The sequence below is a fragment of the Caenorhabditis remanei genome, chromosome X (genome assembly GCF_010183535.1).
Source record: "Caenorhabditis remanei strain PX506 chromosome X, whole genome shotgun sequence".
In the NCBI taxonomy this organism is placed as follows: Eukaryota; Metazoa; Nematoda; class Chromadorea; order Rhabditida; family Rhabditidae; genus Caenorhabditis; species Caenorhabditis remanei.
In genome coordinates this window covers 20050775-20066520 of record NC_071333.1, presented here as the reverse complement: position 1 = coordinate 20066520, position 15746 = coordinate 20050775, and the positions used below count along the sequence as shown (strand labels likewise).

Here is a 15746-nt window from a genome sequence, read left to right as displayed (position 1 = left end):
GTATAGCAGCTGGCGGTTGTCATGGAGACTGTGGTTGCACTAATCCCGCGGATTCGGCTCTCCTCGGATCATTAAAACATCTCTAACGTCTCTCAGTTGTCTATTCTCTTTTTTGAAGCCATGTTGTTTCAATTTTTTGTCAGTGAACTGTAGAAAATCAAAACGAAGAAAAACATGAGGGAAGAAGAAAATGAGAAAACATTCATAACAAGACATTACCAGTTTTGACATGATAAACACGTTCAATTTTGCTTGAACGTAAAATATGTTCCTAGTCTCAATACATATACGTTAACATCACCAAGATTTTTTTCTGTTCCAAATCGTGAATCTGAAACTGGGATGTTTGATTTCCTTGGTGGAAGAACTTTTGATTGATCACAGAACCAAAAATTCTGTTATTCTTCGATCATCTCCAGCCTATAATTTTTGGTAGGTTTATGTGAGAAATTGAAAAAGTGAAAGAGCAAAATTCATGGAAGAAACAAACAAGAACTAGCAAATGGCATGAGATCTTACATTTTTGGACTGGTAGTTTGATCGAAGAAACTCGAAAAGAGCGAAATATGATGTGATATTAACGGATTTACGGAAAACTGAACATAGAAACAACTGTAAATGACTAATTCCTTTCAATCGATTCTCTCAAAATCATAATCTTTCTGGAATATGTGAAAAAAGAGAACAATTGCTTCGGTAGCTGGACAATGGCTGCTTCAAATTCTTATAATGATAAAAACAAAAAAGACAATATTTGAACTAAAATAACGAATGACTATCCTTGCGACGGGGACTCTGTTTTTCGAAAAGACAAATCCCAAATTTTCCCTTAGAAAGTGCACATGACTCGGTGTGCTCATGACAACACACGTGTACTTCTGCTGTATAAAAAGAGCAGAATAGCACTTCTTTAACAAATTTTATGAAGTTTTGATTGCTATTAAAATTTGTTGATTATCTTCTTCATTATAATCCATTTTGACAAATTTCACGATTGAATTTTCAAAATGTTTATAATCATAGCGATTGAAATTAGAGACGAGGGTCCCATTTAATTTGTAACGATTCGAAAGTGTATAACAATATAGCAAGATACATCTACATGCACTTTTTTTAGACCTATTTGAATGAGTTTGTTGGTTCTTCCCGATCCATGGGTTTCCATAACTGTAGCCATCCGTTCAAGGAAGCCACCATTACAAAATTCAGGCCATTTATTTAGAAATGAATTCAGTAGTCCAGAAAACCCCAGGGTCCCCAGGCTATCATATAATTTTGGGTCTGCAAGTACACTAAACAAAAGAAAACGATCGGTAATTGAATATCCTGCTTCCGATGTTTTTTTGAAACCGTTTTTCGAATGTTTCTTCTCCAGCAATACCATTTCCCTTTTCCAGATTTTCTGATAGTTGGATTACTCAAAAGTTTGATATCACTTTTTTCTTTCCCATCGTGTAATTTTCCCCAAAAATTTTACCGTCCAACCTGCAATTTTGGGTTTGTTTATCACTTTCCCACACCTTCTGACTCAAAAACCTTTTCAAAAGGTTTTGAAATCACAGAAAAAAATGTAGCCACGCCAGAATGTAGTTCGGAGCATATTACAAAAATGCACGTGACTTTTCTCGGAATGCGAACAAAAACCAGGAAGTTGATAGTTGTTGAATGAAAACAGGAAAAATAATGACAAAGGAAAATCAGAAGACGGTTTGTAATAAGCAATTCTTAAATTGCATGTTCTTCGATAAAGATCAGAGCAGGAAGTTTGGTTACGGTTGAAGGCTGAAAGTTGAACCCTAGTTTTCAAGGATACAAACAATTGTACTATTGATATTATCAAATTTAGGATTGACTAGATAACATTTCTAAAAATGTACTTTTCCATCAAATTCAGAAAACCTCAGTCGTCACTTCCACTTGTTGATCTTCTAGTAGCGATTACTCAAAGCCAACGTTACTACTTAATAATCCTATAAGCAGGATTTGATATCAATCCTCATATCTTAAATCTCTCAAGATTTTGGTACTGTCATCTAATCAGGCAAGATCCATATCTTGGCAGGATTCCGAAAGCATCCAAAAACAAACATGGAGATCCGAAAAAAAAAAGTGCAGTCTAAACAAGTTATTAAATTTTAAAATCTGTTCTGAGCGGATCGGATGTACTGGGAAATTGAGTGCTTGGATAGTGAAGCTGATTTCGAATTAAAAATGAGTCCTAAATGTTTCGAATGAACTGACTCATCTTTAAATTGTAAACTGTAAAACCTTATTAAGAAACGGTATATATTTTACAAAAGGTTATACTGAATTTCTACTTTTCAAAGCTGACATCTCTAATTGTGTGTCGAGACCGTAAACATGGTTCTGTTGTTATCTATATCTTTTCAAACTTTCATTCTTCTCGAAGAATCCCATCTCAGAACTAAATTTACAAGATTTCTATTCTGAAAGTGAGGATAATTCCAGAAGTTTTCAATCGTTGACTCCTGTTACCTTTCCATTGTGTTTTGTCAATTCGAAAACGTCCAAGCTGTGGAAATCGTTCGATCTCCTATAGTTAATCTGATCTTGTCATGAACTTATCAACGTATGTGTCACAGATTATCCCATTGTCATTTAAATTAGCAGAATTGTAAATGAGATTATCAAATATCACAGTGAGAAGAAACACTTCTGGAAAACTCTGGAAAACATGTTTGTGAAGTCACAAATCTCCCGCTAATCTCTCAGATTGAAATTCTTGTTAATGGATGTAATAGTTTTGGTGACTGGTGTAGATGGTCCAATATAATCAATACACTTTCAGTTTTCTATCTCACCGGTGAAACAAAAAAAACTGTTTTGGGTTTTTAGTTTTCGTAGCTGGTACGAATTCGAGATAATAATTATAGGTGTTAGATATAAAATGAGGATAAAAGACGCAACTACATCTCTATTTTCGGAATGATTCCCTGCTATCCAACGAGAAACAATCAGATGTTTAAACAGTAAAACATGAATTCTAACGGTCTACAAATGTTTCCATCAATTCAACGTTGGACACAGTAAAGTAAATTACCAGCCGCTTGTTAAACATGCTCAAGATCTCAAATTCCATCCTCCAGTCATCGTGTAGCTTCTGAGGACACCTGGGCAACATGCATGGACAACTTCCGTGTTGGTGGAACTAAAGAATGTGTGTTCCGAATAAATTCAATTCAAATCTTGAGATAATTATATCTAAGACCTTTCTTTAGACTGGAAAACCCAGGGCAAATCCTCCAGATGTCTTTCATTTTTTTCCACTGTGCATGTTTCTCGGAACTGTGCAACTCACCGCTCACGGCTCAGCAATTTCTGTTTCAAATTGTTATTTTGTAACTGGGATGTTTGATTTCCTTGGTGGAAGAACTTTTAAGTGATCACAGAACCAAAACTTCTGTTCTTCTTCGATCATATCCAACCTATAATTTTTGATAGGTTTATGTGAGAAATTGGAAAAGTGAAAGAGCAAAATTCATGGAAGAAACGAACCAGAACTTGTAAATGGCGTGAGATCTTTCATTTTTTGGACTGGAAGTTTGATCGAAGAAACCCGAAAAGAGCGAATTCTGATGTGATAATATTGAAATTTACCAAAAACTGAACATCTAAACAATCATGAAATTCGAGAATATCTAAAACTGTGAATGACTAATTCCTCTTCAGTCAATTATTTCAAAAACATAAAGTTTCTAGAATACAGGGCACGTCATAAACATGCGCCACTTCCCAAAATCGATGTTTTCGGAAAAATGAAGCTTCGAATACTTTGGACTTTGTAAAATCTTCTGAAACCAGGATAACTGTTCCCTTGATCTCTTGAGGTTGATGTTCGAACTGACTTACAGGTTAGAACAATTTCTGAATTCTCAAGAATCTCATGAAATATTCCAGAAAGAATGAAGTACTTCAATACAGTAATCCAATCCTTTGTACTCGTCATTATCTCGATCCTCTGTAGCAAAAATATAATTGTTGGAAGCAAAAGAGATCACATGTATCTCGGTGCTCGAAGCCCACACACCGTGTCCACGTCACAAAACGTTCTTTCTAAAGCAAGAGTGTAGGCAGCATTTCATGCAAAAAAAATTTGTTTACTACGAGTCAAGGCTAGAAACGAAGTTACAACAAGAAGAAAATGTTACAGATTTTCAGAATTCCAGATGTTGGTGTAGTAATTGTAGATGAGTCATAACTAGAGCATTTTGAGAATTTTCAGATTTCCTGTAACCAAGTTGTTCATTACAACAGTACAACAAAAGGCAACCAGTCAAAAACAGTAGACGACATGTTATACTGTGATTCTATCTTTCAATGAGCAAATTGGTTTAAACTCCCATTTCGTTTCGGGCCTTCTAAAACAAGACTATCAAATTTTCGGTAATCAGGCAACAAATTATCTCAACGTAATCGTGGTCTTATTTTTCGAACTGGCAGAATTTCCTACTCAAAAATGTAGGCAGATCTTCTTGGCTTGTGTTTCCTCAGAGTTCCCTTTACTACAGTTCTCATATTTATGATTTCAATACTTTTCAAAATCCTGCTTATCTGAGTTTAAGATGTATTTGTTCCGGGTTTCTCAGATTTCCTAGAATTTTCTGACTCTACTTTTGATTCTAAATCCGATACATTCTGAGCCAGATCTATACACACGTGAATGGTTTCTAGAGCAGTCATAAGGCTCGATAATATCAGTTTCAGATGTATATGTATTTGAATGCATCGAACTGTAATTAATTAGAAAGACAGAAGCGTACAACTCGGTACCAGTTGCGTGACATTTCAACATATCAAAAAGCTTTTAACTGGCAAAATATAGCTTAATAATCATAAAATACTTCTTCAGTTGAGAAACGTCTCATATCTTTAAAGACAGCCGAGATAGGATGCTCCAAACTCATGCCTGCGGGTTCGCCTTCTTCACAGGTCTTACGGTACACGTTACTAGTCTGAAGATATTTCATGCTTCCTTCCATGTCCATTCTAGCTGTCATAAGCATGTTGACTGATCAATGATTTGTTTGTCAGTTTTATTGGAATCGCCATTTGAAACACCGATTAAAATGATGTTTTTGAAGAGGTTTTGAATTCCTTCTGACTAAAAATTAAAGGTGCCAACCTTGTTGATAAGTTTGTTGAAAATGTAGTTTTAGTGTAGTTAAAAACTTTTTTAAAAAGTTTGTTAATGTCACGGTAATCATCTCAATTCTTTTCGAAATCCTGTTTTTCTGAGCTGAAGATGTTTTTCTTCCGGGTCTTTCTTAGATTTCCTAGAATTTTCCGATTTTAATTCTGACTTCAAATCCGATACATTCTGAACAAGATTTATACACACGTCAATGGTACCTAGAAGCAGTCATGTGACTCCGATGCGTGATGATATCAGTTTCAGATGTATGCGTATTTGAATGCATCAAACTGGAATTAATTAGAAGGACAAAAGCGTACAACTCGGTACCAGTTGCATGACATTTCAATAAACAATGACTCAATAAAATTGTTCCAAAAGGGTGTATCGCTGAATTAATTATGAATTAAAGAAGGAAAAATGGCGTAGGTTATATGGCAGTTTTTTCTCAAAAACTCAGCTCCGAATTGAATGAAATAAGGAAATACTTGAAATAAAACAGAGTTTTAGATAAATCGACATAAGGGAGTTTCCTTTGCTGTTTGATGTTAGCTTTTCTACGTTTAACTACTCTGATTGATTTTCAAACTTTTTGAACTTTAATTTAGATAACGCGTTGAACACTCACAATTTTTGAAAGTAGATTTGCTTCGAGCGGAATGTAACTTGTTAAGTAACTTGTTATTTAGCAACTGCAATTTGTCTGGTTATTTTCATCCTCAAATTCAACAATTACTGTCATCGAAATTCAATTTCTATCGTTGTTACTTTGAACGTTATCTGGAACGTCGCCATAATTAAAAATCTGGATATATCAGGAGTTTAAATGACAGATTTAGTGATTAATTGAGTGGTTTGTGAATAAATAAATAAAATCTGAAAATCCATATCTGTAAGGATCTTGTGCTCAGTATTCCGTAGAATAAAAAGTGTAAACTATTTTGAACGTCTGAAAATCTTGATAAGCGGATGTACCAGGTAGTGAAGAACAGAAATAAATCGGTGGATTAGAATACTAAGGTAATACTAAGTATAAGTGAGTCACAACACTCTTGGATTACGGTACGTAACTTCTGCATGAACGTTTACTGAAATACGAATATAATAAAAACAATTGCAGTATTTCTCAGTCAATTGCAGTCAATGATAATTCAATCTCAGCGTAATCAAGGTTTTTCTTTTGAACTGCCAAGAAATCAAACTTTTAAAATGTAGGCAGATATTCCTGGCATGTATATCCTCTGGGTTTCTCACAGTTATAATTTCAATTCTTTTCGAAATCATGTTTTTCTTAGCAGAAGATTTTTTTTCTTCCGGGTCTCTCTCAGATTTCCAAGAATTTTCTGAATCTCCTTCTGATTCTAAATCCGATACATTCTGAACCAGATCTATACACACGTCAATGGTTTCTAGAAGCAGTCATGTGGCTCTGATGCGTGATAATATCAGTTTCAGATATTTGGATGCATCAAACTGGAATTAATTAGCAGGACAGAAGCGGGATGGTACCAAGTGGTACCAGTTGCGTGACATTTAATAAACAATGACTCAATAAAAATGTTCCAAAAGTGACAGATTTTGATGTACCGACGAATTATTCATAAATAAAAGAATGAAAAGTGACGAACGTTAGAGGAAGAGTGTTTACTTAAAAATTCAACTTCGAATTGAATGAAATAGGGAAATTAGTAAACGACTAAATGTAAAAACATACTACATACGTTCGATCAGAAACTTTTACCAAACACGGGTCATTATATCAAAACATCTGAACGGGTCCGAAAGTAACATTTTTGTAGGTGAATAAGAGCGACGTTAGCGCGTTGAAGGTTTTTAAATTTTATAAAACCAAATTATGGGAGAAAAGCTTGTCACTGGCTTGAACATTCGATGAAACGGCTAGAAGATTCTTGATGCAGTTTGATATGAGAAATTTACATTTCTATAGAACATTTTACTTTCATGCGGACCATAATGTTTATTTTGCGTCACTGATTCACAAATCCCAAAAATCTAACACGGTTTACAGTCTTCAAGTTTTCCTAATTGGATATAAACATCAATAACACTGTTTTTTTGGTTTGCTCATCGGCTTCCTTCATGAACTTTACAACGTGTGTCACTAATTCTTATCCTAATTCCAATTTACAAAAAATTCTAGGAATCGGATAACAAGATTAGATAAATAACAATGAATATGAATGCGAAACAGTAGGCAAAAACATGTTTTTCGAGATTCTCTAATCTTCTGCAAGAGTTATCATATATGAACTTACAAAATGATGACATGTCATACAGATCGGAAGGTGATAACTGTTGCAAATAAACTCAGAGCATGAGCTCTAACTAAGGAATTGTCAGGTGGAGATATGGCATGTAACTTTTACCATTGAAAAACTGAGATAATGAAAATAATGAATTTCATTTTCATTTTTCCAGGCCAACCGGGCCAACCTAGCTGGGTCAGTATGACCGTATATAACTTGCTTGGTAGTAATTTTCAATTTTTTTTTTCAAAAGACGTTTTTCTTTGTTCCGAAATTCGGAATTCATATATATATATATATATATATATATATATATATATATATATATATATATAATGAAATTAACTGTCGTTTATGTCCTGTTAGACCTCTATTTTTTTAGCGAGCTTTCCAATAATGTAGCTTACATACCAAAACTTTACTGCTAGTTCTGACCATTCCTTAGTTAGGAATCTTACATAACAAAAAGTTCTCAAAGTTTAAAAAGCGGTTGAACTATATGCACATCCAGGTTTAGGTGAGAAAATTCAATGGACTGACATCATATCTTTGCAAAAGTGAAAACTCCGGAATTAGCTCTGATTTTAAAAATTCCCACGGCTTTTCATGTGATGATGTCATAGTGTTCTCCCCTAAACTGTCATATTTTAGTTTGTTTTATTCAAATACTTCCTTATCCTTCTTCTTCCATTCCAATCGTAGTAAATAACACATGTTACTCACTGCGATTCCTAAGCCTTCTTCTCCTTCTCGTATTCTGAGCGTTTTTTGATCTTCTCACTTTTGGACTTGATCTTAAAATAGGCGGGGTCATGTCGAGAATGGCATTTGTACCGGAGAATGGGCGGATCATTCTCCTTTCTGAAATTTGGGCGGAGTTTAGAGTAGAGTAGGAAAAGGGCGGGGTTTACGAGTATAAAAACCTGAAACTGCCGACTAATCACTCATCAGATCATCCATCTGCCCACCTTCCTCCCTTGAAACCCCTTGGAACCCTCCGACTTCCTTTGGAACCCTCTCGAACTCTCAACGATGAGCTCTCCCCGGACTCTCTTCGCCTTCTTCCTGGCTCTCAACATGGCCGTCTCAGTCTTCGGCATCAGCTGCCACCGCGTGAACGATTGGTCCACATCAACGGTCCATGACCGCCACTTCTGCACTGCCTACTTTGAAGTAGGAGACGGCCACGCATCGTTCGGAGGATCAAGAGCTCACCCAAAAGATCTGCAGCCCACATTCCGGTACGACTTCTTGAATGAGGCCGACTGTCAGCTTCAGGTATGTTGAATTACAAATTAGACGAAAACATCTATATAATATAAATCATTTCAGACAGACATTCCAATCATGACTATCCCGGGAGAGACAACCAGCATCTGGGCCTGCATCTGCTATGAGAGCTTCTGCAACTTCCCCTTCAGCTTCGAAGAGTTCTCCCGACGAGGCCACACTCTCCGTCCATCCTTCGTCCCATCGGTGATTCCTGCTGATGACTCATCTGCTCACCACTAACTGCTTGCTCTCCTGGACCCCACTGCTCTCTCTTCTCGTCTTCCGTCTTGAATTCTCGTCTCGATGTGCACAATTGTTCTCAATTACTACTCATCCAAAATATCTCTGTCTTGTAACCTCACCGCTTGAATAAACCCTGTTAAATAAGCCCGTGTTTTGGCGTTATCAAATTTCTGATGGGGGGAATAAAAGGAGATCAACTCTTCTGTTTTCGGCTTCAGTTTTCGGCTTCGTTTTCCTCCTTGAACTCGGTCTCTCTTTGTGGTTTCGGTTCTCTCCTTGGTTCCGGCTCTCTTCTGATCTCTAAGCTTCTATCACACCTCATGAGTCGTGAGAGACGGAAAAAACTTTGTACCGCTTCAAAATAAAGTTATGATATGGGTCTATCGAAATTGGATAGGAATTTATAGTATGGAGTGGAAAAGTAGAGACCTTGAGTGGGGCTTCATTGGTTTTCTCCTTTAACTCCGCCTTTTCTTCGTTTCTGCTTTCTTTTGATTTCTGAGTCTCTTTCACGAGGGGTTTTATCCGGTGAGAGACGGAGAGAATTTGCACAAAAAAGGCGTCACTAGATGACAGATAAAAGAGAAAAAGGATTTATGGTATAGCGTGGAATGATAGAGACAATAAAGACCTCAAGCAGGGCTCTATTCTTTCATAGATTCATTACGGATATTGAAAAAGGCATTAGTAGAGTCTCATAAACATGGTCGTATACTGAGAAAATCGTGAAACAGGAAGAGATTCGAATTTTGGAATGTTACAATTCAGAAGAAAAGCATGGAAACGGTTAAATTACAGACAACTTATCCGTTTATTTCGTGATTCGAAACACAGCTTTATGTGATCTGGGCTGACACTCAGCATACTCATTAACAAAATTTTTAAAAAAAACTATACTCTTGAGCCAAAAAGGATCCACTAAGAAGACTAGTTATGTTAATATGTAATTACTTGTTAAATGGTATTTGTATTTTTTGTATTCACACCTCAAAATTTTTTAATACCGGTCATATTGCTTACAAGGTTGGTTAAAAAATAAGCTGAATGTTCACAATCGCTATTCAATCATGAAAATAATCGATGGCAAGGATTTCAAATAGGTGAACATGTGATTTAGACTCAAGTGGACTCAATTTGAAGTGTCAAGATGGATTGTTAGTTACTTATTACTGATGATATAATTCCTTTCAAGATTTAATTACTCCCCTTGAAACACAATAAATAGTTACTAGCATTTGTTCTAAGAAATAAATAGAAATTCATATAAAACGGTTAAAACTTTCAAAGGTGTGGAAAATGTGGAAAAATTTGTTTTGAATGCAAAGAAATGAACAAATCAGACATACTCGCTGCTTATATACCTGCGAAAGTGCATGTGAGTCTTGACCAGTCATGTGCACTATTCATGGGCGGAGAGGAAGACTAAGTCACAAGCTCGGATTAGTGTAGAAGGGGTTATGCGTATGTCAATTCGCATATGAAACCACAATTTGTGATAGTTGTTTCCTGGGCCACGTTGATGAACTTGAATACTTACGAAACTGAAACTGAAAATTACCTATTTGTAGTCTTAAATTACAAATGTTCATAATCATTGATGCGTGTGAAGATTTCACTCAGAATCTGTAGAGTCTCAATTCAGAAAAGCAGTCATAAGATTTCAACCTTAAGATCTCAGGAAGAAAAACGAAGTCGGAAAATTTTATCCAAAACTGTTTGATTGTAAAGTTTACATTTCTATTGAACTATTTTTGAAATTCAAGTTATTTTTCATTTTCACATGATGACCTTACGGTAAAAGATAAACAGTTGACTAAAAAAAACAGATATCTTTACTAATAATATTCAACAGATTCCGCCTGTCTGTTTATTTGTCGCCGATCATAACTCCTTCCGTAGTGGGCCGATTTTGATGAAACCTAGATAGACAGATAGGAAATTTTTATTAGTTGATGCCCGAACTTTTCTTTTTTTGAAAAAGTTGATTTTGACGTCTTCTGGAGACGATGTCGATTTCAACAGTAAAAAGCGTTGAGAAAAGGTGTGTCCCGACAGGGTGGTAGAAAGCTCAAGACTACTGACTCGGTGTTTGTTGACTGCACTCTCGAGAGCGCCCCGGCCGCGCGTATTTGGTGTAGCGGTCTACGCAGATGACTCACACGCATGGGGTGGTGAGTTCATTCTCGCCAGGTAGGAAAATTTTTTTAGTTTTTTTGTTTTGATAAGAACATAGGCAGCCAGTAAATGAAAGTTGTAAATAACTTTTTTTATAGTCGAGATTTAGTATTGTCGAAACAAATTTTCTTGACATTCGGTGTTTGCGGACCTAAGTTCCCGCGCTTAAAATAAGCCACGCCCTCTGTCCGTTATCTCCGCTTTATATTCAGAAAAGATCGGGGAGTTCGACTAAAATCATAGCCGATACAACGGAAAGAGGGCGTGGCTTATTTTAAGCGCGGGAACTTAGGTCCGCAAACACCGAATGTCAAGAAAGTTTGTTTCGACAATAGGGCAAAAGGGTTACGTCTGCAAGAGTATTTTTTCACTGTTCACACCGTTGCAATTCTGCTATAATAGGTGATTGAGTTCCAACTTTCAAAGTGTTTAAAAATTACAATCCTGCAAACGCCGAGTCAGAAACTGACTACCCATAATACTTTCGTCCCCATCTTCTTGGGGAAGGGAGGCGGCATCGCCGCCGATCAGTCAAAAACTCAAAAAGAGTCCATAAGAGCATTTCTTCAAAGATCTTTAAGACTTTTGCCAACTTTTGTGGAGCACTTTCAGGTACAAATGTGGATTGGAATCAAAATAGACTGAATAAGAGGGTCCTTCAACTTTTGAACTTATGTAGAAGTATGCAAAATAGTTTTGAAGTATTCCAAAGAAGAGAGGCGGCATCGCCGCCAAATAGTTAAAAGTCCGAAAGCAGAACTTTTTGGATCAAACCAGACTAAGAAGAAGATTTCCGTGTATATGGAAAACATCTTGAAAGGTTTTGGGGAGGGAGGCGGCATCGCCGCCGATCAGTCAAAAACTAAAAAAGAATACTTTAAGCGCAACTTTTGAAGATGTGAATTGGAAATTCTCTTTTGGTAAAAGGTTTCTCAGACAGGCAAAAACCACATTTCCTGTATTTAGTACAATTAATTCTAAGACCCGGATGTCTCAACCATTAAATAAGTATAGAGAATGAACTAACACTTTTCAAGAATTGATGGTTAATTCTAGAATAAGGATTTGTCTTAATATAGCCTTAGTTTGCCTTCAGAGGAGGGAGGCGGCATCGCCGACGATCAGTCAAAAGTAAACAAACTTGATATTTAGAGGATCACCTGCCTTTTGATAGGGGGAAAATAGAGTTACCAAGTTCCTGTTCTTCTGAAGTAATTTGTCGAAATCTTATCAGAAAAGTAGGGATGTTTTAATTGTTCTCTCCGGAACGGGTTGCTCAGCTAATAAATACAACTAACAACTGAAGAAAAGTTATAGGACCAGAAGAAAAAGAGAATTCTGAGACCCCGATTGTTTGAACCGTGTGAAAAGCGCCGTAGGCGCTGTAACACTTAGAAGGGTGGTGTTGAGAAGGAGGTTCAGTCGCCGTTAGGCGACGTGAACCGACTGGTACCTAGATATTTGACCTGACTGAAAAAATAAAAAGAGTTTATAAAAGAGGATCATTGAGCAGAAAAACAAAAAAGAATTTTCTAATTTAGAAGTATAACATTCAAAGCCAAGGAGTAACCAATCGTTGGGCAGGTCTGCTCTCTATACGAAAAATATGAAGAAAAGAAGACCGCTTGCTTTTTTTTTTATATCAAAACGGCGTGTGATTTCCCCAGTCATGTGCACTTTCTATCGGGGAAGAGAAGATTGAGCCACTAAGCCGGATTATACGTTACCATAATACGGAGAAGTGTTTATTTTCGTGTTAATGTATTTTCTGACATTATCGATTTTAATGAATGATGTGATAATGTTTTTAATATAAACCGTCTTCTACGAAGTTCCTACGTCTATTCCGCAGCGCATCCCATTACAACACGTTTCATCTCATTCCGTCTCCTTCTCTCTTTTGAAAACCCTGAAATTGAAACCAAACAACACAAGAACTGCCCAGAAACTCTTTTTTATTCAATAGATAAAAAAATAAACACGTGTAAAAACTGGGGGTTTTGATCTTAACCTGGCTTTATCCCAAAATGCCAAGATAGAATTAGGCATGCAACATTTTAATAATTCACTTCATTAACGTTTGAAAAATGTTGTTGACCTTGAGTAGATATATAAATAAACGCACAAGAAGTTGTTAAACGGCATAACACAACACGCATCATTGAAAAGTTGCAGAGCTGGGAATCAAATCAATAATCATAGTATGTCATGCATCAGCTGGCGGAACGGAAATTATGGATTTGCTGATATAAAAATATAAAAATATTTAACTTACCTCTGAAAAACTATTAACGTCCATATGATTAATGAGATCATTCCATTCGACAAAAATTTAAACCCGTATAAGGGACTCCTAGGAATCCGAAGATTCTAGGAAAGTTGAGTCAGAAGTTTTCTTTCAATAAAGCGAGGAGATGTAGAGAGGCAGAAAAATATGAAAGTAAAGTTGGACTGGCTACTCAAATGAGTGGAATGATAATAAGCTCTCTGTTATTATAGACTTCCTAGCAACTTTTTCTAGGAGAAGATTATGAAAGTGGAAAAAGGTGGAAGGAGGATTACGGGCAGCTAGCATAAGGCATTTCCTAGAAAAGAAAACGGAAGTCAGAAGTAAAAATGGATATATTTAAATAAAATCTGAGATGGATGAAAGGAAAGAAGGGACGTTTCGTTGGCGCAGAAATTACAACGCTAAATACATAGTATTAGCATAAGAAAGATTCAAAGTTTAAAATCTAGGACCAACATTTTTTGCGTAGTTTCTTTGACTGAATTTGGCCAGTGGTGCACCATATGTCATCAGAACCGTTTTTGTTTATTAAATCTAACTATATAATTTTTTATATTGCACATCTATTATTGAGTACTAACTCTAGTTTGAACTACCAGATTAAGTGTATGTTATTTCATTCTCCGTTTAAAACGGAAAGAAAAACAGAAAAGGATGTCTCAAAATAGAAAATCTTGGATTACTGGATAATCCCAAGTTGTGGTGGACACGTGATTCTAATATTTATGTAGTTTGTAGCCAACTCCGCGAGTGAAAACCAGGAAATATCTTACATTCCTCGATTCAGAGTGAGGTTACTGGGATAATAGAAAAAAAACCTGGAACATCATGGAAAACATTAATTGTTGATGTCTCATAGAAACCTATCAAATGACACGTCTCTCACATTCATGTTTCCAAAAGTAGTCATGTGTGATGACAACGAAACATTTTGACAATTTCTACCACCAAATTAATATGCATCCACTCGGAAATAATGAAGACTACGAAGATTCTGGGTTTGAGATGATCACGAAATGCCCCAATATAAATATTCAACCCTAAATATAAATTTAACAAAACATTATTATTATTGAATCCATATGACCTACACCACATGACACCTACGGCTTTAGAGGAAATAACTTTATTTACTAACTTTATCTACTCAAATATCAAAATTCGGAAATCAACTTTTCTCAAAAGCGGAAATTGAAAATCCTGCATATCATAGTTACAATGTTGAATTTATTTTACTGTGACGTAGACAGAGCAAAGAATGTGTTACTTGTATACTGTAGTTTCGAACATGGGCGGGGTTTAATCATAACCAGCAGTGTGAAATAGGAAAATGATCATCAGCTATCTCGTTTCGGCATCGCTGCTGCTCGGTGACTGTCTCTATATTCAAACTCTATTTCCTTCGAACTGCACACTCTCCTCTAAAAAAAAGGATGAGTAAGCTTGCTCTTCTGGCTCTTCTCTGCCTGAACCATATACCCAATGGAATGACTCTTCGTTGTTATACTTGTGATGGAGAAAAACAAGTAATTGTTGATGGAAAGCACTACTGCAATGCAGTCTTTGATATTGAACACAATGTGGTGAGATACGGCGGTTCTGACACCTGGCCGACACGAATGGACGATTTCCGTTTTGGTGGAACAAAAGAATGTGTGCTCCGAGTAAGTTCAATTCAAATCTTATGATAATAAAACCTGAAATATTTTTTTCAGACAGGAAAAACCAGATCGAATCCTCCAGATGTCTTTCACTTTTGGCACTGCACTTGTTTCTCAGACCTGTGCAATCACCCATTCACGTTCGAACAATTTCGATCAAAAGGATACAACCTGCGAGATGTTGAAAAAATTTAAATCGGTGGCAGTATGATCATCTGTTGTTTAATTCGAATCACTTCCTAAATGGTTATTTTTAAATTTCCAAGTTTGAAAATAAACACTGTTAATAAGTCCGTGCTCGATTGGTTGAAAATGTTTACATGTGGAATGAATGGACATAATGAGAAGAGATGCTTCACAATTCCATCATCTTAAAACATTTGAACCAGGTTTTTTCTTCAATGTTGACACCAGAAACGTCTTTTAAAAAGTAGACTATTATCAATATTTCGTGACCTATAGGATCCCAAACCCTATTTTAAAAATTTTCTGCCAAAACTAAGTATTTTGTTTCAGATCAAATATCAGTTACTCATAACTACGCCATAAACCTGCATTTTCTTTTTCTCTCTTAAATTTTCTTTCTTTTCCGATTCATCGCTTCTGATTTTGAATTCAGTACAGCCTTTCACGTTAATCATCCAAAAGACATGTGAAGTGTCTTTTGGATGGTTCAAAGATTTTCA

The 15746-nt window shown here is 36.1% G+C and overlaps 2 protein-coding genes across 2 annotated transcripts; both read left to right on the top strand.

The window, feature by feature from the left end:
- Nucleotides 1-8451: 8451 nt before the first annotated feature.
- GCK72_026023 (uncharacterized protein) lies at nucleotides 8452-8931 on the top strand (the record flags this gene model as incomplete). Its single annotated transcript, XM_003101972.2, has 2 exons — nucleotides 8452-8697; nucleotides 8752-8931. 2 exons carry the CDS (start codon nucleotides 8452-8454, stop codon nucleotides 8929-8931), a joined length of 426 nt encoding a protein of 141 aa, XP_003102020.2.
- A 5901-nt stretch (nucleotides 8932-14832) lies between these two features.
- GCK72_026022 (uncharacterized protein) lies at nucleotides 14833-15255 on the top strand (the record flags this gene model as incomplete). The annotated part of the gene is made up of 2 exons (XM_003101946.2): nucleotides 14833-15063; nucleotides 15115-15255. The coding sequence occupies 2 exons, from the start codon at nucleotides 14833-14835 to the stop codon at nucleotides 15253-15255; spliced, it is 372 nt and encodes a 123-aa protein (XP_003101994.2).
- Nucleotides 15256-15746: the final 491 nt, after the last annotated feature.